The sequence below is a fragment of the Brassica rapa genome, chromosome A09 (assembly GCF_000309985.2).
Source record: "Brassica rapa cultivar Chiifu-401-42 chromosome A09, CAAS_Brap_v3.01, whole genome shotgun sequence".
In the NCBI taxonomy this organism is placed as follows: Eukaryota; Viridiplantae; Streptophyta; class Magnoliopsida; order Brassicales; family Brassicaceae; genus Brassica; species Brassica rapa.
In genome coordinates, this window is record NC_024803.2 from 34,614,587 (window position 1) to 34,637,239 (window position 22,653).

The 22,653-nt window shown below is 37.8% G+C and overlaps 3 protein-coding genes across 3 annotated transcripts; 1 reads left to right on the forward strand and 2 right to left on the reverse strand.

Moving 5' to 3' along the window:
- The first annotated feature begins 626 nt into the window (after nucleotides 1–626).
- Nucleotides 627–13,219, forward strand: LOC103841344 (TATA-binding protein-associated factor BTAF1). Its single transcript, XM_009117868.3, has 29 exons — nucleotides 627–893; nucleotides 1,130–1,261; nucleotides 1,395–1,489; nucleotides 2,341–2,558; nucleotides 2,665–2,719; nucleotides 3,278–3,359; nucleotides 3,630–3,964; nucleotides 4,269–4,368; nucleotides 4,461–5,058; nucleotides 5,215–5,347; nucleotides 5,461–5,529; nucleotides 5,782–5,993; nucleotides 6,069–6,309; nucleotides 6,528–6,701; nucleotides 7,235–7,660; nucleotides 7,727–8,176; nucleotides 8,305–8,424; nucleotides 8,492–8,956; nucleotides 9,146–9,684; nucleotides 10,067–10,559; nucleotides 10,640–10,708; nucleotides 10,798–10,902; nucleotides 11,021–11,251; nucleotides 11,365–11,628; nucleotides 11,706–11,755; nucleotides 11,950–12,059; nucleotides 12,157–12,239; nucleotides 12,376–12,588; nucleotides 12,678–13,219. The coding sequence occupies exons 2-29, from the start codon at nucleotides 1,207–1,209 to the stop codon at nucleotides 12,837–12,839; spliced, it is 6,147 nt and encodes a 2,048-aa protein (XP_009116116.1). The 5' UTR covers nucleotides 627–893; nucleotides 1,130–1,206; the 3' UTR covers nucleotides 12,840–13,219.
- A 191-nt stretch (nucleotides 13,220–13,410) lies between these two features.
- LOC103841345 lies at nucleotides 13,411–15,828 on the reverse strand. The gene is made up of 3 exons (XM_009117869.3): nucleotides 14,115–15,828; nucleotides 13,900–14,048; nucleotides 13,411–13,828 (listed from the first exon to the last, which is right to left on the reverse strand). The coding sequence occupies exons 1-3, from the start codon at nucleotides 14,794–14,796 to the stop codon at nucleotides 13,568–13,570; spliced, it is 1,092 nt and encodes a 363-aa protein (XP_009116117.1). The 5' UTR covers nucleotides 14,797–15,828; the 3' UTR covers nucleotides 13,411–13,567.
- Nucleotides 15,829–18,402: 2,574 nt separating this feature from the next.
- On the reverse strand, nucleotides 18,403–20,914 carry LOC103841346 (vesicle-associated membrane protein 727). The gene is made up of 5 exons (XM_009117870.3): nucleotides 20,718–20,914; nucleotides 20,276–20,514; nucleotides 19,990–20,188; nucleotides 19,770–19,890; nucleotides 18,403–18,900 (listed from the first exon to the last, which is right to left on the reverse strand). Exons 2-5 carry the CDS (start codon nucleotides 20,463–20,465, stop codon nucleotides 18,688–18,690), a joined length of 723 nt encoding a protein of 240 aa, XP_009116118.1. The 5' UTR covers nucleotides 20,466–20,514; nucleotides 20,718–20,914; the 3' UTR covers nucleotides 18,403–18,687.
- Between the last annotated feature and the right edge of the window lie 1,739 nt (nucleotides 20,915–22,653).

Sequence of the window (22,653 nt, forward strand, 5' to 3'; positions counted from 1 at the left end):
CAGTTTATAATTTCTATACTACTAAATATACAAATTTCATTTTAAAACTTGAACACATTCCTTGAATCCGTATAAATCAATAGTATTTATTTAAACCAAATATATATATATAATTTAATCTAACATATATATAATAATTTTATGTCAATTGAATCAAACAATAAACCGCGTTTTGAAAACGTCCGGTCCGAATCGCGGTTCTATGCTCCACATTATCTTATAAAAATTTATTTAAAATAATAATAATTTAATTCCAAAATTAAATCCGCGTTTTCTAAGCGCGGGTCAAATCTAGTTCTAGAATTATGAATTATATATTTTATTAGATTCAAAACTGAATGTTCAACGCAGCTATATATACATGAGATATAAGCTTGACCAATTAAAACAGATAAACCAAGATATGTACAACAACTTATATAAATATTTAATACCAAAGAGAACATATAAATCAAAATTGGTTTGTTTGATGAAGAAGACCGTTATTGATACTTCTGGTTTGTAGATAGATCTAATTTTGTCTTTAAAAAAAAAAGAAAAAAAAAAAGATAGATCTAATTTTCCAATAAACTTTTATAGTGGACTGGAGTACTTGTTATCAATTTTCTAATATTCATAAAATTTTTATAAATTTCTGTTATTATTTTTTAATTCATCAATTTCGGTCATAGTTACGAGAAGAACGGTTTTATTCCCAACGAAAGAAAAAATAACGGGCTTTCCCCATTTGTTGTTATTTTTTTTAATTATTAATTTATTTTATTTTTTTTGCAAATTTTTTTTTTTTGTTCGGGAGAAAAGAAAAAGAGGAGGAGGAAGAAGAAGGAACCCAAACCAGCATTATATATCAGCATAAGCATCCTCTTCTCTTCACAACCTCGCAGCCTAACCAGGTAACCTAAACCCTAATTTCGTTTCCTTTCCCCTTATGAATTTATATTCCCTTTATCTCTCGAATTTTCCCTAGAAAATCACAGCGGGTGAATGAAGATGGGAAACGCCTCTCCCGAACAAATCGAATTACTATAAAAAGCTTTTCGATATTCCAATTTCCAAATTGCTGATTCGATTTTCGTTTTCGCGATTCCGTGCGATTGATTAATCTGTATTGTGCGTGTGTGTGTTGTAGGGTTAGTTATCGCAAAGTGATTGGATGAGCTTGGATGTGGAAGTGAAGCCAAGAAGAGGTGCACTCTCGTTCTCGTCATGGCTCAGCAACAACAATCTTCGCGACTCAGTCGTCTCCTTACATTGTTGGACAGTATCCTTGATTTGATTTGTTTTGTTGATTGCGTTTCTTCGTTTTGATAATGTCTTACTCGTTTATTGCCCTCGTATGCTAATCTTTTGAAGACGGTTCATGTTCTCCTTAATTTATATTTTTTTCTTCTTAGCTGGTTCAACGCAAACTACACGTCTAACTGCAGCTAGGCAGATCGGAGATATTGCAAAGTCTCATCCTCAGGACTTGAGCTCTCTTTTGAGAAAGGTACAGTCTTGCTCGGCTTTCTCCACTTAATCGGCGTTCTAGGGATAAGATTTCGTTCTGGGGTTACATTTTGTATGGTTAGCGTATCTGATGATCACAGAGATATAGGACTTCAATTGATTGTTATACTCATTGGAAAATAACTGAGATGCCAGGGACAGTGGCAGTGGAAAATATTTGTCTTTGGAAGTAGTACTTTTTTTTCTGGACCTACTATTCTGCCCAATGTCCTCAGTATAGGTGGGTATACAGAGTAGACTTTTCAGAGATGATCGATGTCATATCTCCATTTTGGTGTGGGGTTAAAAGGTTTTATCCCCCGTTCGATGGGGTTACTTCGTATGTTGTCCAATATATATCACAAGTCCCTGCACGGCTGGAGAAAGTTGTTGCATAATGCTATACACAACTCTGATTCCTAGGAGCGTCTCCCAATGTTTGACACCTAGTTATAATACATCTTTAATAGGCTGTTGTCAACCCATACTCTTTTCAAAGAATGTCAAAGCATTAGATAAAGAATTTAATGGACTTTCAGAATGGAATCTTAAGTAGGGCGACCACCTATATATCAATTAGTTTCAGGATGTAACTATATATTTCTAGAGTTTCTTTTATTAGATTGAAGTTCAAGCTTTGTTTGGACATCCGGTCTTGTGCATTAAATAATATTTCTGCTCAGGCTAGGTTTTGTTTTCTTGAGACCTTGCTTCTTCTACTTTGTAGGTATCATATATCTTATAAATTCTGTCTTAGCATTATAGTTTAGTTTTACAAACTGCTAAGTTGTTCGTTACATTAGATTTTCCTATTTGTTCCCTTGACCTAACTCTATTTTTGCGGGGAATTAGGTTTTGCATTACCTCCGTAGTAAAAAGTGGGATACGAGGGTTGCTGCTGCTCATGCTATTGGTGCCATTGTCCTGAATGTCAAGCATACTTCATTGAGTGAACTCTTAAATTCTTTGGCAACAAAGTTGGGCGAGGCCGGGTTGTCAGGTAATGTAGATGAAGTGGTGGCTTCAGGCAATCTACAGTCCAAACTTCTAGAAAATGCTCCCTTCAGAAGGTTGTAAATAGATTTGTTACCCAATTCATATGTATTTTGATGTCTTCGTCATGTTAAGGTTGCCTGATGTCTTTTGATGTCTCTAACTTTTGGCACCTGCTAACAGCTTCGAGATGAATAAGGTTTTAGAGTTTGGCGCTTTGTTGGCATCTGGTGGACAGGTAATTTTATAATTTACTATTGTTTTCTCTGTCTAGGCAAGTCTGTATCAATGCAGCTGATTTATCTCTGGTGCAATTGCTTTACCGATGTCTTGTCTTTAGGCCTAGGAAAAGATCTTTGTGGAAATTACATTATGTTAGCTTTTGATCACATCCTTAGCATGATTGAAATTATAAATTTTTCACCAAAATATTCTTTGTCAGCTGCACTCTGTTTGTAGCTAAAGGAAACTAATTGCTTCACCGATGTCTTGTCTTTAGGCCTAGGAAAAGATCTTTGTGGAAATTACATTATGTTAGCTTTTGATCACATCCTTAGCATGATTGAAATTATAAGTTTTTCACCAAAATATTCTTCGTCAACTGCACTCTGTTTGTAGCTAAAGGAAACTAAGTGCTTTTTCAACGCAATTACTTGATGCGACATGATAGCTTGCCCTCGTTTATTTGCTCCCTTTATTCCTCATAAATATGTCGCAGTTTCTTTGGTACAAACAAACATTAATTCAGATATACTCAAATTATTAGCTGTTTACAGAGAAACTCTTTTTGTTGCAGGAGTACGACATTTTGAATGACAATTCCAAAAATCCAAGGGACCGAATGGCTCGTCAGAAAAAGAATCTCCGGCGACGTCTAGGTCAGTGGTTCCTTATTCTTGTCTTCTTTTCTGTTGATTAATAATCAAGGGGAAAGTGTTATGAATGATCCGATCCAATAAATTGTTATATACGAGGCTAATATATATGTGCGTCTTTTTTGAAAACCAGCGTAACCGGTTCTTTTAAATTTATTATATCACTACTATTAGTTCTTCTCATTCTTTGTAAAGCTGACTCTGTAAGCACCAAATATCTTTTGTTTTACTTGATTGATGCATCTGATAGACTTCTGACAATAAATGAAATAGGTTTGGACATGTGCGAGCAGTTTATGGATGTCAATGAAATGATTGGAGATGAGGATCTGATTGAGCAAAAGTCCAATGTTCACGCGAATGGAGTTGGAAACAGATTATACGCAAACTATTCTCCACATCACATTCAACAATTTGTTTCAAGAATGGTTCCTCGTGTCGCTCACAAGAGGCCAAGCGCAAGGGAATTAAATCTACTAAAACGTAAAGCAAAAATAAGCTCAAAAGATCAAGCCAAAGGTAACTGCGAAGGAGCAGATGTTGAGATGTCATCATCTCATGCCTCAACCTCAAAGAGAACTTTGTCTGACTCAATGGACTCTAACAAGGTATTTGGATACAGCATACTTGTAATGACGGATAACCAACTTGTAGAATTTGAGTTGTAGAACATTAGTATGGAGCATACACCAATTCCAAGACTCAGGAGTTCATTGATATGCTAACCTAGATTCAGTTCTCTTTAGTGTGTAATCTCTAACAAATGTATAGCCCACATATTCTTTAAAATAGAATTGCAGTTATCATACTCTGTCTAGCAATAAACGTCAAGCTGCGTGAGGAATTTTTCTTGATTTTAGCCATATTTCCTACTTTCTTGTTTCGTATGCATAAGCTACTCGAAATTCTTAGGCAAACATTGGTAACGAAGATGATATGGAGCCTGATGCGGATGGAAGATGGCCGTTCCACAGCTTTGTTGAGCAACTTATTCTTGACATGTTTGACCCTGGTAAGGCTCAAGTACTAGTGTTGTATGCATTATACTTTGTTTCTCACTCAGAATTCGAGTACAGTTGACTTATTATCTGATAATATGGTCAGCATGGGAGATCCGTCATGGCAGTGTAATGGCTCTGAGAGAAATATTAATGCTTCATGGTGGTTCTGCTGGAGTGTCAACAGCAGAGTTTAGCTCGGATAATGGTTTTGATTTGAACGAAGATTTGACTAAAGTAACACGAGAGAAAGAAATCGACTTGAATATGCAATTTTCAGTAAATGAGCTGGAGCCACTTCGGAAAAGACCTAAGATTGAGGATCCATCAAAATCATTTGTTGGTAACACGGTTTTGGAACCTATGGTGAGTGACTATGAAAATAGTGTTAAAGATGAAGAAGTTGAGTCTTTACTGCCACCAGTAAAGGTCAATGGTCAAGTTAACTTTATTTCTACCAAGGCGGAACCTGAATCTTCTATCGATGGCTCATCATGTCAGTCTGATAGAAATCATGTTGCAGAAGTTAGCAATCACGTTGAAGATAAGAGTTTTGTTGAGAAATCCCTCCTACCTAACAAGAATCAGGAAGAAAATATTGAAGTGTTGGATTTGGTTAAACAAGCTAGGCATTCTTGGATCAAAAATTTTGAATTTCTCCAGGATTGCACCATTCGTTTCTTATGTGTGCTTTCACTTGACCGGTAAGACTTTGGTACCCAATCATGGATTTTCTTTTCCAGTATTAGTTGTTTTTGTTTCATAGCATCTTGGGTAACGGTTATTTATTAACCTTCCCATTCTAGCTGAGATTTGGTTAGGCATTTCTAAGTTGGTCGTTATCTTTCCCTCTATTGCAGTTTTGGGGATTATATTTCTGATCAGGTTGTTGCTCCTGTGCGGGAAGCTTGTGCCCAAGCACTTGGTGCTACTTTCAAATACATGAGTCCCTCGTTGATTTATGAGACATTAAATATCTTGCTTCAGATGCAGGTAAATGTTTAATCTCTTCTTTTTAAAGTCATTTAAACTAAGAAACTTGTTGCGGTCTCTGTACATTATAAAACTGACTGGTAATTTTATCCTATATATATATATCTGTGTAGCGCCGGCCTGAATGGGAAATTCGTCATGGAAGTCTTTTGGGCATCAAGTACTTGGTTGCTGTACGACAGGTAAATCTCCCGTACGTGAGAGCTACTTTTAAGAAGTTAACACATTATAAAACTGAAAAAAACATGTTTGGAGTCTTGTTTGCCGTTTTCACGTCCGGTGGAATCTTGTTTTTGATATCATGATATGGGTAGTATTTTATTAGTGTCTAAGGTGTAGCACACTTGATTTCTTGAGACGTTCGTTGTTTGTAGATATACATGTTCAGTATTGACTTTTCTTTCTTATTCACCCCTGATTATTATGTTTTGCAGGAAATGCTCCAAGATTTACTTGGCCATATTCTTCCGGCGTGTAAAGCAGGGCTGGAGGATTCTGATGACGATGTTCGAGCGGTTGCCGCTGATGCTCTTATACCGGCAGCAGCCGCTATTGTTTCTTTGAGAGGACAGACGTTACTTTCCATTGTCATGTTACTGTGGGATATCTTGCTTGAGTTGGATGACTTAAGTCCATCCACTAGCAGGTACGCTAGTGATAAAATTACATTCTCTCCTTTCTGCACAAGATCAATGTTGAACCAGTATAATATTTCTTGCAGTGTTATGAACCTCCTGGCAGAGATCTATTCTCAAGATGATATGACAGTGGTGATGCATGAAGAATTATCAGTGGGAGAGGGACAAAAAGTTGATCTCAATGAAACGGTTCATGTCGAGAGTGTTAGAGAAAGAAGAGATGTTAGGGAAAGCCCTTATGCGTTATCTGGTTTAGCCCCTAGGCTGTGGCCATTTACGAGACACGACATCACATCAGTTCGATTTTCTGCTATTCGAACTCTGGTGGGTTTCTACTGTTTTGTTTTACAGTCGAATCTCTCTCGATACTTGCTGTCTATGTTTGTCTCCACTAGCATAATTTACATTTATCTTGTGCCTTGAGTTTCTCTGGTTTATTATATATAAAAGATGTAAAATCCCTTTTTGATTACTTCAGAGTACAATTCTCCTATATGTTCATTTTATATGCTTACGACTCGTTCCTAAATTTTCTCTGACAGGAGCGACTACTTGAAGCTGGATGCAGAAAGAACATTTCTGAGCAGTCCAAAAGTTCTTTCTGGCCATCTTCTATTTTAGGGGATACCCTAAGAATCGTCTTTCAGAATCTTTTGCTTGAATCAACTGAGGAGATTCTGGAGTGTTCGGAAAGAGTGTGGAAGCTTCTAGTTCAGGTATCTAGTAGCAGAATATTGCTTTTCTTTCAGCACACCTTTTTTTAAAATGTTTTCTACACCCTTTGAAATATAGATTTTCGTTCATGGTTTGCGTTGAACTTCAAATCATAGAGTAGTTTCCCATTTGCTTGGTGTGTGTGTGGTATTGCATACGTAAATTATTTGACATTAAATCACAGGATAGTTAGAAGTGTTTGCATCTGAACCTTTTTAGAAGCTGGATGTCTTTCTGCTTTTTTAAGTTTACCCATAACGGAAGTACTTAGACCATCTCCAACCCACATCTATAGCTTTTCTATAAAATAGAGCAACTGTAAAAAATTGAGGTTGTAAGGAATTGGAGTGAAACCCACCCCGTTCCTCTATTTGGAAGAAAGTTATACATGTAGGATGGGCGAAACCTGTTGCTGACTGCTAACGAATTTGGGTCATGTAATATAGTTACCTGGAAACACGTCATTTTGTAACTTTTTACGACAGCTTTATTTTTCGTATTTGGCCCTAGATCTCTTATTTCTCTTCTTGTTCAGTGCCCAGTGGAAGATTTGGAAGAAGCTGCAAAATCATACATGGCTTCGTGGATAGAACTTGCAGCTACTCCTTATGGCTCAACATTGGATGCTACAAAAATGTTTTGGCCAGTAGCTCCCCCTCGTATGAGTCATTTCAAAGCTGCTGCTAAGATGAAAGCTGTCCAACTTGAGAATGAAGCTTCCAGCACTCTGGGATTTGATTATGCAAGGAGTTTTGCTTCCCTTGGAAAAAATGAAGATGCTTCTGCCAGGTCCACTAAAATTATCGTTGGCTCTGATATGGAGATGTCAGTGACTCGCACCCGGGTAGTTACAGCATCTGCGTTAGGTATTCTTGCATCCCGATTGAGCGATCGTTCAATGCAGTTTGTGGTAGATCCACTGAGTAGTACTCTTACTTCCTTGTCCGGTGTTCAGCGCCAGGTATGCTCTCTCGCTCCATCATTAAACGCATGTTGCATGTTTTGAACTAAACCTCTGGCTTTGCAGGTTGCGTCGGTTGTGCTTATCTCTTGGTTCAGAGAAATTAAATGCAAGGTCCCTTCCCCTTCTGATGGAAGTGGAAGTTTGCCTGGTTTTCCTACTCCTCTTAAAAAATGGATGCTAGATTTGTTAGCTTGCTCAGACCCTGCATTCCCCACTAAAGATATACTTCTTCCTTATGCTGAGCTCTCAAGAACATACACTAAAATGAGGAACGAAGCTTCTCAGTTGTTGCATACAGTCGAAACCTACCATTGTTTTGATAAGTTATTATCGACGACTAAACTCAATGCGGATAGCTTGAGTGCTGATGAGACGATTGAATTTGCGTCAACACTAGCATTGTGGAATAAAGACAGTGCTGAAAAAGAATCCTTAGAAAAGCAAGTTTTTGAAGATGTGGAGTCATCTAGGCAACAGCTACTAAGTACTGCTGGCTATTTAAAATGTGTCCAGGTACCTGGAATATGTTTTGATATTTTTTATATCTTTGGTCTGCTAGATTATCACAGGGCATGTATATCAGCATTTTCGTTTTTGAGGTTGAACCTTTTTAATCCTTCTTCTGGACTTATTTCTTGCAGAATAATTTACATATCACAGTCACCTCTCTGATCGCTGCTGCGGTTGTTTGGATGTCAGAATTTCCCTCTAGACTTAATCCAATAATCTTGCCGCTGATGGCTTCAATTAAAAGAGAGCAGGTAACAATTGAAATTAAATGTTTGTTTTCATGTCCGCTGAACAGACCACTGACTCTTTTGTTTTCAGGAACAAATACTACAACAGAAAGCTGCTGAGGCTCTTGCAGAACTTATTGCGTACTGCGTAGATCGGAAGCCTAGCCCTAATGACAAGTTAATCAAGAATATTTGTAGCTTGACGTGCATGGATCCTAGCGAAACACCTCAAGCTAGTATCATTAGGTCTATAGATATTGTTGATGATCTGGACTTCCTGTCCTCGCGAAGTAACGCAGGAAAACAGAAGTCAAAAGCAGTGTTGGCTGGTGGCGAAGACAGGTCTAAGGTTGAGGGTTTTATCACCAGGAGAGGAGCTGAACTTGCATTGAAGCATTTAAGCGTGAAATTTGGTGGTTCCTTGTTTGACAAGCTCCCTAAATTGTGGGAGTGCCTCACTGAGGTTCTTGTTCCTGTAACTCCTGAAGATCAACAGGACTTTGACCTTAAAATGGAATCTGTCTCTGATCCACAGGTCTTGATAAACAACATTCAGGTACACCCAGTGAAGTTTTGCATAGATATGATTTTTCAATTTCTTGCGCCAGTAGGGATGTTTCGCTTGAGTTATTTGAACGGTTAGTTTTAGGATTGGCCATCATACCTCCTTTAGATAAAACGATGAAGCTTGTTAGTTAATATGCAGAGCCGTAGCTTGATGTTTTTTATTTAATCTGTTTTTCAGGTTGTACGTTCCGTAGCACCAGTGATGGAAGAAACTCTGAAACCTAGGTTACTTAGTCTCTTGCCTTGCATTTTCAAATGCGTTCGCCATTCCCATGTGGCTGTTAGATTGGCTGCTTCTAGATGTGTTATGACAATGGCTAAATCAATGACAACAAATGTCATGGCAGCAGTAGTGGAAAATGCTATTCCGATGTTGGGAGATTTGACATGCGTAAATGCTAGACAAGGCGCAGGAATGCTTATTGGTTTGCTTGTTCAAGGGCTGGGTGTAGAACTGGTTCCGTATTCTCCTTTATTGGTTGTTCCCCTCCTGAGATGCATGAGTGATGTTGACAGTTCTGTCAGGCAGAGCGTGACACGTAGCTTTGCTGCCCTTGTACCTATGCTTCCGTTAGCTCGTGGGGTTCCCCCTCCTGTAGGGTTGAGCCAAGATCTATCCAGCAACGCAGAGGACGCCAAATTTTTGGAGCAGCTACTTGACAACTCCCATATAGATGATTACAAGCTTTGCACTGAATTAAAAGTTACACTGAGAAGGTAATTTTCGTAATCCAGATTAAATGAAAGCTGTTTCTCTGTTGTGCCTATCTTTGTGTCATTCAAGTTATCTGTACTTTTGTATGATTTAGTCGTTTCACTGTCGTTCCTTGCCTATTTTCATTGGTATTCTCAGTTGAATCTATACAACAACATTGAGGGTGGTTTGTTAGCAATGTTAGGACCTTACACCTATTGTTGGGTTAACCAGAGTAAATCTCAGGAAAAAAACATTCTCGTGCTCTACCCGGTCCTTGATTGATTGGATTATACGTATTCATTAACGTCTATCAATTCTCTAAATTGTTGATCTGAATTGAAAGAGATCTGTATTGCTTTTGAAATGTTTATTCTAGAATATTTATCAGTTTTCTGATTTCAGGTATCAACAGGAAGGAATCAATTGGTTAGGATTCTTGAAACGTTTTAAGCTCCATGGAATTCTCTGCGATGATATGGGGCTTGGTAAGACGCTTCAAGCATCTGCAATTGTGGCATCTGATGCAGCAGAGCGTCGTGGCTTAACAGATGAACCAGATGTTTTTCCATCTATAATTGTTTGCCCTTCAACACTAGTTGGCCACTGGGCGTTTGAAATTGAGAAGTATATCGACCTTTCTCTGCTAAGCGTGTTGCAGTATGTTGGCTCTGCCCAAGACCGCGTTTCTCTCCGTGAGCTGTTCAAGAACCACAATGTCATTATCACATCTTATGATGTGGTCCGCAAGGATGCTGATTATCTGACACAATTCTCATGGAACTATTGTATTCTGGATGAGGGCCACATTATTAAGAATGCGAAATCTAAAATTACTTCAGCAGTGAAACAGTTGAAAGCCCAACACCGGCTTATCCTCAGTGGAACGCCAATACAGGTTACATCGGAGTGCTTGACTTTCCAAAAAGTTTAATACATGTGCTTTTATCTTCTGACTGAAAGTGTTTCCTTTTTCAGAATAATATCATCGAGCTGTGGTCCCTTTTTGACTTTTTAATGCCTGGATTTCTTGGGACAGAGAGACAGGTATGTTGTTACTGATGACCAATTTCCTGCGTCACTTTGGCATAATCTCTGTTTTCATAAACGAGCATTTTTTTTTCTTTATTGGGCAGTTTCAAGCATCTTATGGAAAACCGTTGCTAGCTGCTAGAGATCCTAAATGCTCTGCCAAGGATGCTGAAGCGGGTGTACTGGCGATGGAAGCACTCCATAAGCAAGTAATACCTGTTTCTGGAGTTCATCTTTTGCGACTTTTGAAGTTTTTTTCCCCTCTGTTGCATTTGTTTTAAAACTTTATGGTAGCATTATTCCTGATAACGTCTCTGTATCACGTAGGTTATGCCATTCTTATTGCGGCGTACGAAAGAGGAAGTCCTCTCTGACCTGCCAGAAAAAATCATACAGGACAGATACTGTGACCTTAGTCCTGTCCAGTTGAAGCTTTATGAGCAGTTTTCTGGTTCGCATGCTAAGCAAGAAATATCTACTATCATAAAAGTTGATGGATCAGCAGATTCAAGCAATGTGGAAGTCGCGCCAACAAAAGCATCCACACACGTTTTCCAGGTATAATTTTGTTTCCTGCATTGAAGACAACATAAAATTTATATCACTCCCACGTCTAACATATATATACAAGATGATGAAACCTGATTTATGTTTGGGATTTACTTGTCCAGGCGCTGCAGTACCTGCTTAAACTCTGCAGTCATCCGCTTCTTGTTCTTGGCGAAAAGGTTACAGAGCCGGTGGCTTCTGATTTAGCAGCAATGATAAATGGATGTTCAGACATTATCACTGAGCTTCATAAAGTTCAACACTCGCCAAAGCTTGTTGCCCTTCAAGAAATTTTAGAAGAATGTGGTATAGGTTCTGAAGCGTCTAGTTCAGATGGAACTCTAAGTGTAGGCCAGCATAGAGTTCTGATATTTGCACAGCACAAAGTAATTGCATATGGAATCTTGCATCTAAGTTCTTCCATACAATACTGTCCAAGATCTAACCATGATAATTCATGCAGGCTTTGCTGGACATTATTGAAAAAGACTTGTTTCAAGCCCACATGAAAAGGCGAGTTCAACTTGTTAATTTACACTTTCTATTATATAACGACCTGGTTTATTGGACTATGTTTTGTTTAATATAAACTCGTAATATCACACTTGTTTGTTGTGATTCCCGTGTTCCTATCTTAATTTACTTATCCTTAAAACTGGTTTCTTCAATATGTTGCTTATCTGTTTATGCCTTTTTCTTGAAAGCAGCGTCACATATATGCGACTGGATGGTTCAGTTGTACCCGAGAAAAGGTTTGAGATTGTGAAGGCTTTTAACTCAGATCCCACAATTGATGTTCTACTTCTGACAACACATGGTATGCTTTTCCTACTTAGCAATGTTTTTCTTCTACAATGTAGAGTAGATGTTGTGACCAATTTATAACTGAAAACAATTTACTTCTACTCATTCAGTTGGTGGACTTGGATTGAACCTGACCTCTGCTGACACGATTGTATTTATGGAGCATGATTGGAATCCTATGCGTGATCATCAGGTAGAATGATTTTCAATTATCTTTGGATTTGTGCTTGTAACAAAGGAGGAAGTGCTTCACATTTCTTTCCGTTTCTACTTGAGTGGAATATTATTATTGTGATAGTGGGGTTTGCTAATTTAGAGGAATGTGGCAGGCGATGGATAGAGCGCATAGATTGGGACAGAAGAGAGTTGTAAATGTACACCGTCTCATAATGCGTGGAACACTGGAAGAAAAAGTTATGAGTCTCCAAAGATTCAAAGTATCGGTTGCCAATACGGTGATCAATGCTGAGAATGCTAGTATGAAGACAATGAACACTGATCAGTTGCTAGACTTATTTGCTTCAGCTGAAACTTCGAAAAAGGTAATAATAATACTTTATTTTGAGTGCAAGTAAATCTAGATGAAGAAGCAGAGTTGGTATCCCTCAATAATCGGGTCTTCATTGTATAGGGTGGTGCGTCTTCGAAGAAGGGATCAGAGGATAATGATCAGACTGCTGGAACTGGGAAAGGAATCAAAGCAATTCTGGGTAACTTGGAGGAACTGTGGGATCAATCACAGTACACGGAGGAGTACAATCTTAACCAATTCTTAGCTAAGCTAAACGGGTAGTCGCCAACAAAAACCAGGAATGTATGTGTACATATATCTTTTCAGCTCGGTTCATTTTTTTTTTACGTTCCAAACAGATAAAAAGCTTACCTCTCCACTCTCTTTTCCTTCTTCTCCATTGGATTTGTTGTCAGTAATCTTTTTTTGGATTCATAAAGACAGAGATTAGTTTTAACTTATAAAAAGGAGAAAAAAGAGAACAGGGATTGGAGGTAGGAGGAGATAATCTAGTCGATAGTTTTGGCAATACGACCGGTCTAATGTTTTTGGCCGCCAAAGTAGCTTTTGTAGTTATCCTGAATCGTGTAAAAACGCCTTTTTAACTTAGCTTTTTCGTCTGCTGTTTCAGCTTTCTATAGTTAAGTTTATGTTTTGTTCTACTTTTTCTGTTTCCTTGTTTTGTCGGTGTTCAAGTAATAAGACAGGTATAAAGAAAAAAGCATTACTGTGTTAGAAAAAAAAAAAGAAAAAGCATTACTCTTGACCAACTGGCAAATCTCATAGTTTTCTTGAATTAATATGCTTTAGTTATTAGCAATTTATATGCGGAACCAAAAGGAAAAACAGAATGACAATGTTGAAAACTAGAATGTGCACTCTTACGAGTTACATAACATATTTGTTTTACCTATGAAAATGAGTAAACAAACCAGCATCGACAATCTGAACTCTATTTACACCAAATACACTTCACCAAACACGACAAGAGTTTTTCACAAAAGACAATATCAATCAACAATGTCTCGTTGGCACATGAAAGATGAGATAAGATCTGGATCAGCAAAGTTCATAAGCAAGTCAAGATACTGCATAGCTTCTTGAGGGGTGAGACCTTGGAGGAGGAAATCAAAGACATTAGTATGAGTCCCTCTCATAACTTCCAACCCTTGATTCATCAGCTTCTTCTGCTTCTCTTTCCCCATCTCTGCAGCTTCCACCATCGGTAGCAACTCTTTCTCCTCCTCTTCAAAATGAGCTTTACACATCATCTGTTCAAACAACAACAACTGGTAAGCTTCATTACAACAAAAAAACACAAAGTCAAGTACTGTCCTGTTACCTGTAGTGATTTGAAACGAGAAGCAAGACTAAAGAGCTCCTCAGAACATATCCCAGAATCCATTACAGCAATCGATTTTATATACTCCTTGATCCCATTCATCAACGGTAACTCTCTCCCATGTTCTGCGCTTGCACTCTTACACATCCCTGCAAGAACTCGAAACTTAAAATACACGAAATCAATTCATACGAATCAACAAAAACCTCTTTTACCTCGATCAACGGATTCAAGAACAGGGAAGAGGATCCTCTCCTCCATCTGAGCGTGCTCAAGCATCATCTCCTGCAACTGCGTGTAGCTCTTCGCGAACTTCCTAATCTCCATCTTCGGCGTCCCCACGGACGGATCAACGGCTCTCCTCCCTCCACGTGCCGCTAGATCCTCCGACCACCTCAGCATCCTCTCCACGTGCCACGTCATGCTCCTGTGCTGAAGCCAGATCGTCTTCACTACCGGCGGCGTCGCCTCGTCGAAGCCTTCGAGGTTGAACTTCCATAGCATCAGCCTCGGCTCCGGGAACTTTTCCTCGATGTAGCGGAGGAGAGCGTCTTGAGTTCCCGACGTTTTCTCCGATCCGATTTGGATCGTCGGCTTCTGGTCTTCGGAGGGGACGAAGCGGAGGTTTACTCTCTTGTGGAGGAGTGCGAAGCGGAGGTATGAAGTTACCAGACTGTTCGGCGGTCCGTATAGTTTCACTGTGACGGTGGAGGTCGCCGTCGCCGTAGCTGTCGTTTCCTTAGCTGAAGGCGGAGGGATTGGGAGTCGAGTCGGAGGAGCGGGAAGGTGAGTTTGTGCGGCGGCGGCGGGAGAGGCTACGACGGCGAGGGGAGGTTTGACGGCGAGGTCAAGCGGAGAGATCTCAGCTACAGAGGAAGTAGAGAAGCAGTTTCCCATTTTTCGAGACGGAATTGGAAGAAGGAAGAAAACGCGTGGGAGAAATAAAGAATCTAAAGAGAGAGAGAGAGAGAGAGGAGTGAGAAGCAAGCAATTGGAGTGAGAAGATGAGATTGTTGTTGAGAAGAAAAAAGGTGTCACGCCATTATCAATCAAACACACACCAAAAGCTTAGGGATATATGAGTTTTTATTCCTCTCCCCGATCATAGTGTTTCAGAAAATTGAATATTTAAATAACTTTTTTGTTTTTTTTCACGTAACATAAAAAAGACAAAAAATACAAAATTTGAGATTTCGATCGACTCTTTGGGACTTTGCGGGGATCACAGTAATAATAGTCGTCGTGACTAGACCCGATTACGTTAATGCTGCTTATATTTGTTTGTTTCTGATTATATATTTTTTTATTTTTAGCAATTTGACCAATTTAAGACAAAAATCATTGTGTTTTTATTTATGTTGAGTCGTACGAGGAGAAAAGAGGAAGAACAAATCTTTTTTTTTCTTTATTGTTTTATTGATTGAGATTTTAGTAGTGAATATGGCAACTAGTTTTGCCATTTATAGTGGATTAAACAGAGATCTTCGTAATTAGTTCAAAAGTGGCATATAATATCTAGTTATCAATTTTGTACGATCTCTATACATAAATGTGATCTAGATGAGTTGTTATGGGCTATGTCATGTGTCTAAAGGACCAAAGTATATATCATCAGTGAAATTTTAAACAGATTGTATGAATCTTGTCAAGATGGTAGAGCTCTGGATTGGCCTGCTTTTAGATTAGAATTGCAGTATTTCCAAAATATTCGAGATCAGTTTAACGTTATTTATGTAGATTTTATTTCTAAATCTCAAAATGTCCGTGCGAATTGTTTTGCCAAATGAGTGTGAGCATGTGAAAATCTATTTTTCCATGTAAATTATGATCTGTCGGTAAATATTTCCATCTGAAATCCACTGCAACCAATCTAATACTCCCTTCGTTTTATTATAAACATTGTTTTGAGTTTGTGCATACAGAATTACAGATCGAATAAACAATTAATTTTATATATTTTTAATATAAAAACATAATTACCTATGCACTTAGCCATATTTCAACCAATAGAAAAACAAATTACTAAATAAAATTAATAATTTTGCATTGAAATTCGAAAACCACACTTATTTTATAACGTAAATTTTTTTCTATAATTACATTTAATATGAAACGGAGGGAGTATAACTTAATAGATGGGATTTTTGTAGAAACGAAAAATCAAATTTTTTGGGTGCAGCATTATAATTCAATATTCAAATCAACGCTGTTCTGGACAAGCTCTATTTTATTAAACATTTTCTTAAATATTTAAGACTAATGATAGCTATAAGTTTCAGTGGTTATCCTTAAAATGCTAATCTCAGTGTCAGTGGTTAGCCAACTACCTAAGGTTTCAATAGAGAAATGGAGAACCAAAGATACTTTAAACCTCTTCTATGAAATCAGAACCGGTCCTAGATTTAGAAGGCTCCAAATAAGGGAAAATAACTGGTCTCATTTCTGTTAGAAACTGGCCCAAAAGACCCGCTATCTATACAGCAAACGCATTTTGCTCAAATATCGTTAAAAACAGTTCACGCGGTTCTAGTTGATGTAGCGGAAGCTTTATAAGATAGAATTAGAGATCAGTTGATTCTTAGAATACCCGGAAAACTAGGATAATCACACAGATCTTATTTAGTCTAAGAATGCCTAAGATCAATGTCTTCTTAAATTCGTTGAGATCACCAATGATCTACCGAAATCAAGGAACAACAAAGAGAGAACTCTCAATTTTATTAATCAAATCATAAACTGAATACAAACTTAAACCTAAACGGCTATATATAAGAAAACATAGAAACCCTAAAACATTAAACATAAATATCTTAATAATAAATAAACTCTAAATAAAACACTAAATAAATAAAATATTTATTCCTCTCTCCATCATTTTCTCCGGGTTGGAAAGATTCGTTCTCGAAATTAACGGTAGTCTTCAATTAATTTTCTTTTTCTACTCCATATGTAAAATTCTTCAAGCCATTGAATATATTGATCCTTTGTGTTAAACCCTTTTGTTTGCCAAGAAACTATTACAGCACGTGACATAATCAATTGCCTCCTTCCCCTCTTGAACTTCACGGCGACATTAGGAAAAGCTTTCAACGTGTCTTTTCCATATATTGTTCCAGTCATCATAGCATGGTATGTTGACTTTGTATGTTGACTTTGTCAAATTTGCCACGGTATTAACATAGTCCATGTCACAGATATCTTCTACCAATACCAAACAACAAAGTGGATCGATTGAAAGATTCTTCGTAGCCTGATCTTGGAGAAAGATCTCATCTTCATAAATATCCCAAATTGGATCTCCATGAATTTCTCTCAGCTCCTCACAGAGATCATCATATGAAACAAACGGATTATTATCCGTAGGATAGTAAAAGCACCCAAACGACATTATAACGAAGGAAACAGAATCGAGTTTTGATTAAGAAACCAAAACACCAGCTCTGATACCACCTGATGTAGCGGAAGCTTTATAAGATAGAACTAGAAATCCGTTGATTCTTAGAATACCCGAAAAACTAGGATAATCACAAAAATCTTATTTAGTCTAAGAATGCCTAAGATCAATGTCTTCTTAAATTCGTTGAGATCACCAATGATCTACCGAAATCAAAGAACAACAAAGAGAACTCTCAATTTTGTTAATCAAATCATAAACTGAATACAAACTTAAACCTAAACGACTATATATAAGAAAACATAGAAACCCTAAAACATTAAAGATAAATATTTTAATAATAAATAAACTCTAAATAAAATACTAAATAAATAAGATATTTATTCCTCTCTCCATCACTAGTTGACACTACAGTGTAAAGATGCAAATATGCGGTGTCTACACCTACAAACTGCAAAATATATAAGTTCAGACAATTCTGTCTAGTAGAATGATTTCTAATACCGTGCAAGTATCCATAAAACCTGCACTTACTAGTTACTAGAGTAGCTCATCAGTTACGATATACTTTTATCTGTTTATCATATGGTATATTTTTTAAAAAATTTGTTTGCTTAGGGCATCTCCAACCCCACTCTATTTTTCACTCTAAAATAGAGTTTAGAGTAAAAATGCTCCAATGGTACTCTATTTTCCACTCTATAATAGAGTAAAAAATGGGTTTACTCTATATATAGAGTAAGTTGTTTTTTGTTTGTTCATCACTCTATTTTTCACTCTAAAATAGAGTACCATTGGAATATATCACAACTCTATTATAGAGTCACTCTATTTTAGAGTAAAAAATAGAGTGAACCATTGGAGATGGTCTTATATTAGTTATATTATCAATGGGGATAATTTAAAATATTTCTCTTTAATTGATTTCATTATCCACTTTATAAACGAGAAACAAGTATCAGACATGGAGAATGACTTTGTGCCTTTCCCTTTTTTTTTTTCCAGCCCATGTGATCTTTGCCCTTACTTACCTCCCTTTACGCTTCACCTTTTGCTCTTTGCTTCATCATCCACAGAGTTCAAAGGCATATATGAAAAGAAATACAATATGCTTTTCTGAACCCTTATCTTGGTTTATAACATTTTTTAGAAAAGTATTTTAATATACAAATGCAAACAAATTAGCACTGATACAAGAGTCGGTTATAAAGACATTCATTCACCTATACAAATAACACACGCCAAAACTTGAAATCACAAAAAGCTTCTTTACTATATATAGCATGATAGATAGCTTGTGGGAATGATGATGATGATGATGATGATGATATGTTCCAACATGTACAAACATGAGCATGTGTCTTACGTGTGTAAACAAGGTGCAGTTACAAACATCATGACGAGCATTTAAAACCTCCACAAGCAACAACCCAAACGATGAGAATAAAGGACATGACAGCACCTCCCACCATCAGCTTCATCTGCAGGCTCTGTATCCACATCTTCCTTCTTAGCTGCCTCCCTTGTCTCTGGAAACTATCCGCTTGGAACTGAAGGTTCTCCGTTTTGTCAACCAGTAGTTCGATCTTCTCTCCTCTGTCCAGAACCTGTAAGCATCCACAAAAACCATCACAAAAAGGGACAAACCAATCTACTGCGGGAGATACTGTGACAAAATTCTCATAATTTGTTTACACTAACTGGTTCTATTCTAGTTTGCGTAACCTTTTCCAACACCAAAAAACTGGATTATGTTGACAATTATTTGGAGATACTCTGTTTAGAACGTATTGGACTTCAAACTTAAAGCAAATACAAACATAATCCATAACGCAAAAGCAACAGGTGATAACTTGACTTGAATCATAACTATAGCACAACTGATTCATGTTATGAGAAGCAAGGGTATTCATGCTATAATGATCCCATCTATCTTTTACTCTTCCTCAGTAAATTCCTATCCAGATTATATGACTCATTGGTAATCTTGATGAACCAAAAGACATGCATTCAAAAGAGAACATCAAACAATACCACTTTTCCTAGAAATAAAATAAACGGGCCAGTCAAAGACTCATTAGCTGCATGCAACTTCTTAATTCGTAACAGACTCAGAACATAACATATTTAAAAGTTGATTGGCGTATGGACAGATAACAGAGTAATCAGCACAAAATACACCTTACCAGATTTAGACTAATGTATAATGGTTGCAAGAATAAAAAAAATTGAAATTTTATATGTAGAACTACCATGAAAACCGAATCCAGTTATTTGGTGTCAAATAGACTTCCAGAAGTTGGGACATGTTTAGTAATTTTTTTCCTACAATTATTTCTAAAATATCGTTTGTTTATACCTTGCAGATAAAACTACTTTCACCTCAAACCAAAAATACAAGAACGGCGTTCTTAATATGCAAGTTAAAATATCTCAGCTTCTTTGCATCTGTTAATTATAAACAACAAAAGCATACCTTCTCAATGTTGTCCATCATGATCCCCTTGACATCATTAATTTGAGCCTTCAACTTTGAAAGTTTGCTCATCTCTTCTGGATGGCTCATACAATACTGCATATGCTCCTTAAGTATAGGCCTGTTAAAAGGGAGCAAAATAAAAAGACTATAAAACACTTTTTTTCAAACCATAACAATCACTGATAATCAGAAACGGCCATTAGCTAGAGAGACAGACCCGAACTCCCTGTCAAGATTGTAAGCGATGCTAAACCGATCCCCAAACAAATCATCGTCTTCGTCACCATCATCAAGAGGATGCAGCTCATCGTTCTTAATACTCGCCGCATACCGTTTCTTGAAGTCTTCTTTGACACGTTCAAGGAACACAAAAGGAACACTTCTTCCCGTTGACTCATCAGCAACCACAAGAAACACTAACATATACACACACACACACAAGAGTAAGTATACTTGCTGCTATTGAGCATTGAGTACAAACTAAAAAGGCTAAGAAAGCTCACCAAAGCCATTGTGGACAAGGAAATTGAAAGTGTGAGCATCGCAAGAGTAAGTATACTTGCTGCTATTAGTGGGAAGCTTCTGGAGACATTGAACAGCGATGGTGCTGAAGTTTCCTGAATAAGGAGTGTGCTCCGCTAGAACAACGGTTCCTTTGGCGACGAAGCTGTATATCAAACCCTTCTGACTCATTTTTTGAAGCCTCTGGAGAAGAAGTCAACCCACTAATACACGATCAGATCTGGAAAATGGCAAAAAAATACCAAAATAGATACGTAAACATATATATATGGAATCCCAAGTGATCAGGTTAGTTATAGATCACGCAAACGAAAGCCTAAAAAACAAACAACCAAGATGATGAACAGTTATAGCTAAATCGAGCGGGAATCAAACGAGCTTAGCAGTTGAAAGCAGCAGCAGAGGAAGAAGGAGAGTGAGTACCTTCAGATTTGGCTCGGTGATGATGATTGGAGGATTATGCTCAGATTCTGTGGAATGAATATGCAAAGAGACGATGTGCTGCTTTGTTATCAGAGACGTAATGGCATTACTTAATGCTTTGATTATTAATTCAACACTTTGAATACAAAACAAAAGTAATTAGCATACAAATAGTATCTTTTAATTGATTGCTTTTCGGTTTATCCATTTCGGTTCTTTGGTTTTTGTTGGTTTAAACTTTAAACCATATCCATTCTTGCTCATTTTGGTTTATATATTCGTTCTTTTCGTAAAAAAAACAAAAGTAAAGAAGAGTGGAGTTTCTATAAACGTTAAAGTTTCCTGATTCTGATATTTCTTTTTGGTGTTTAGAAGAGAACTTAACATTGCCTGGTATGCACCAACAATTAGATATTTATCCCACAAAGAAGTGGTAACGCTGAGAAAATCGGAGAAAGAACTTCTCCGGCCCGCTTTCCTAGGCACGCCTTTTGGATGGCTCTCCTCCGCTCCAGCTCCGTCGCTCAGCTCTCCTCCCTTTGAAGCAGCTCTCCTCCTCCATGGCTTTGATGGTGACTGCTCCTCCGTCGCGTTTCAGGCCGCCTCCAGATCCGCCGCCGCGTAAGTCTCCTCCGCTTGAAGCTCCCTCTCCCATCGATCCACCGGAACCGCCAGACCCTCCTGACGTTTCCTTTCTCCTCGCTCTTCCTCGAAGCCCCAGCTCCTCCTCCTGTCCGTCTCTCCAAGCTCTTACCCGAATCTTAGATCTAAAGCTTCCTCTTCCATGGATGGTTTCTAAGATAAGTGGTGGTGATGTTCCACTTGTGTCTACCGGTGATAGTACTTTCGTCTACAGGCGGTTGCTCTGTTCGGTATGCAAGTCGTCTTCATGTCGACACATGGACTGGTCTTCCATCAGCTCCTGTTCCGACTTATCTTTCCTCCCTTTTAAGGGTTTCCAGGTTCACTTCAGCTCGTCAATTTCCGCTTTTTGCTCTTCTGTTGAATGGGATATAAAGCTATTTGTCTGTGTGAGTTTGGAATTGAGGACCATAGCTTTAGCCGATGATGTACTTATGGACTTAACTTCTGTTGGTTCTACCTTTGTGCTCTTTGGTGGTCCTTTTGTCGCCTCAATGCGATCTCTTACTGCTGTGTGCAGTTCTCTTACTGCTGTGTGCAGTTCCCTTCCTGCTGTATGCAGTTCCCTTTCGGTATTCATTCTAGCTTTTGGTGCTGTGTATTTGTATTTCTCTTTTTGGTGGCAGTTGAGAGAGAAATTCATTGGTAAAGTTAGCTGGATGAATATGATTATGGCGGGTTCAGATTATCCGTTTGTCTCCTGTTTGGAGCAGTCTCTTTTCCCAATATTTCCTCATGTATGGAGTGAATTGGATGAACAAGTGTCATTGGTATTGCAAGGATCTTCCTCCCAGCGAGTACTCTCCTCTGCGTTTGGTGCAGTATGTGTGGTCCTATGGATTACACTAGATGCGATCTTCCAAGAAACTTTTGAAACCGTTGTCATGCGATTTCTTATGGTTCCTTTTTATGATTTGTATCGCCATCCTATCTTTTATTTTACCAGCTCTTTGGTTTGTTTGGTTCGATGTAGCTTTGTATCCTCCTTTGAAGGAGCTTAAACCTTTCTATTTTAAATGCAAGTATGTTTTGATCAAAAAAAAAAAAAAAAAAAAAAAAAAAAAATATTCGTTCTTTTCGTTTCAAAGTGTATACACCGTAACTTTGTTCGGTTTTACGGTTTACTTTCTATATTTTTCATTTAGCTCAGATAAACCTCAAATAGCTGGTTTATTAGATATCCAAAATTAAAACATGGGAATATGAATATATGATACTGAAAATAAACAGAATTAGTTATTTGTAGCTGTAATTTTAGATTAATGAATTGTCTTCTCAACGCATGTATCAACTT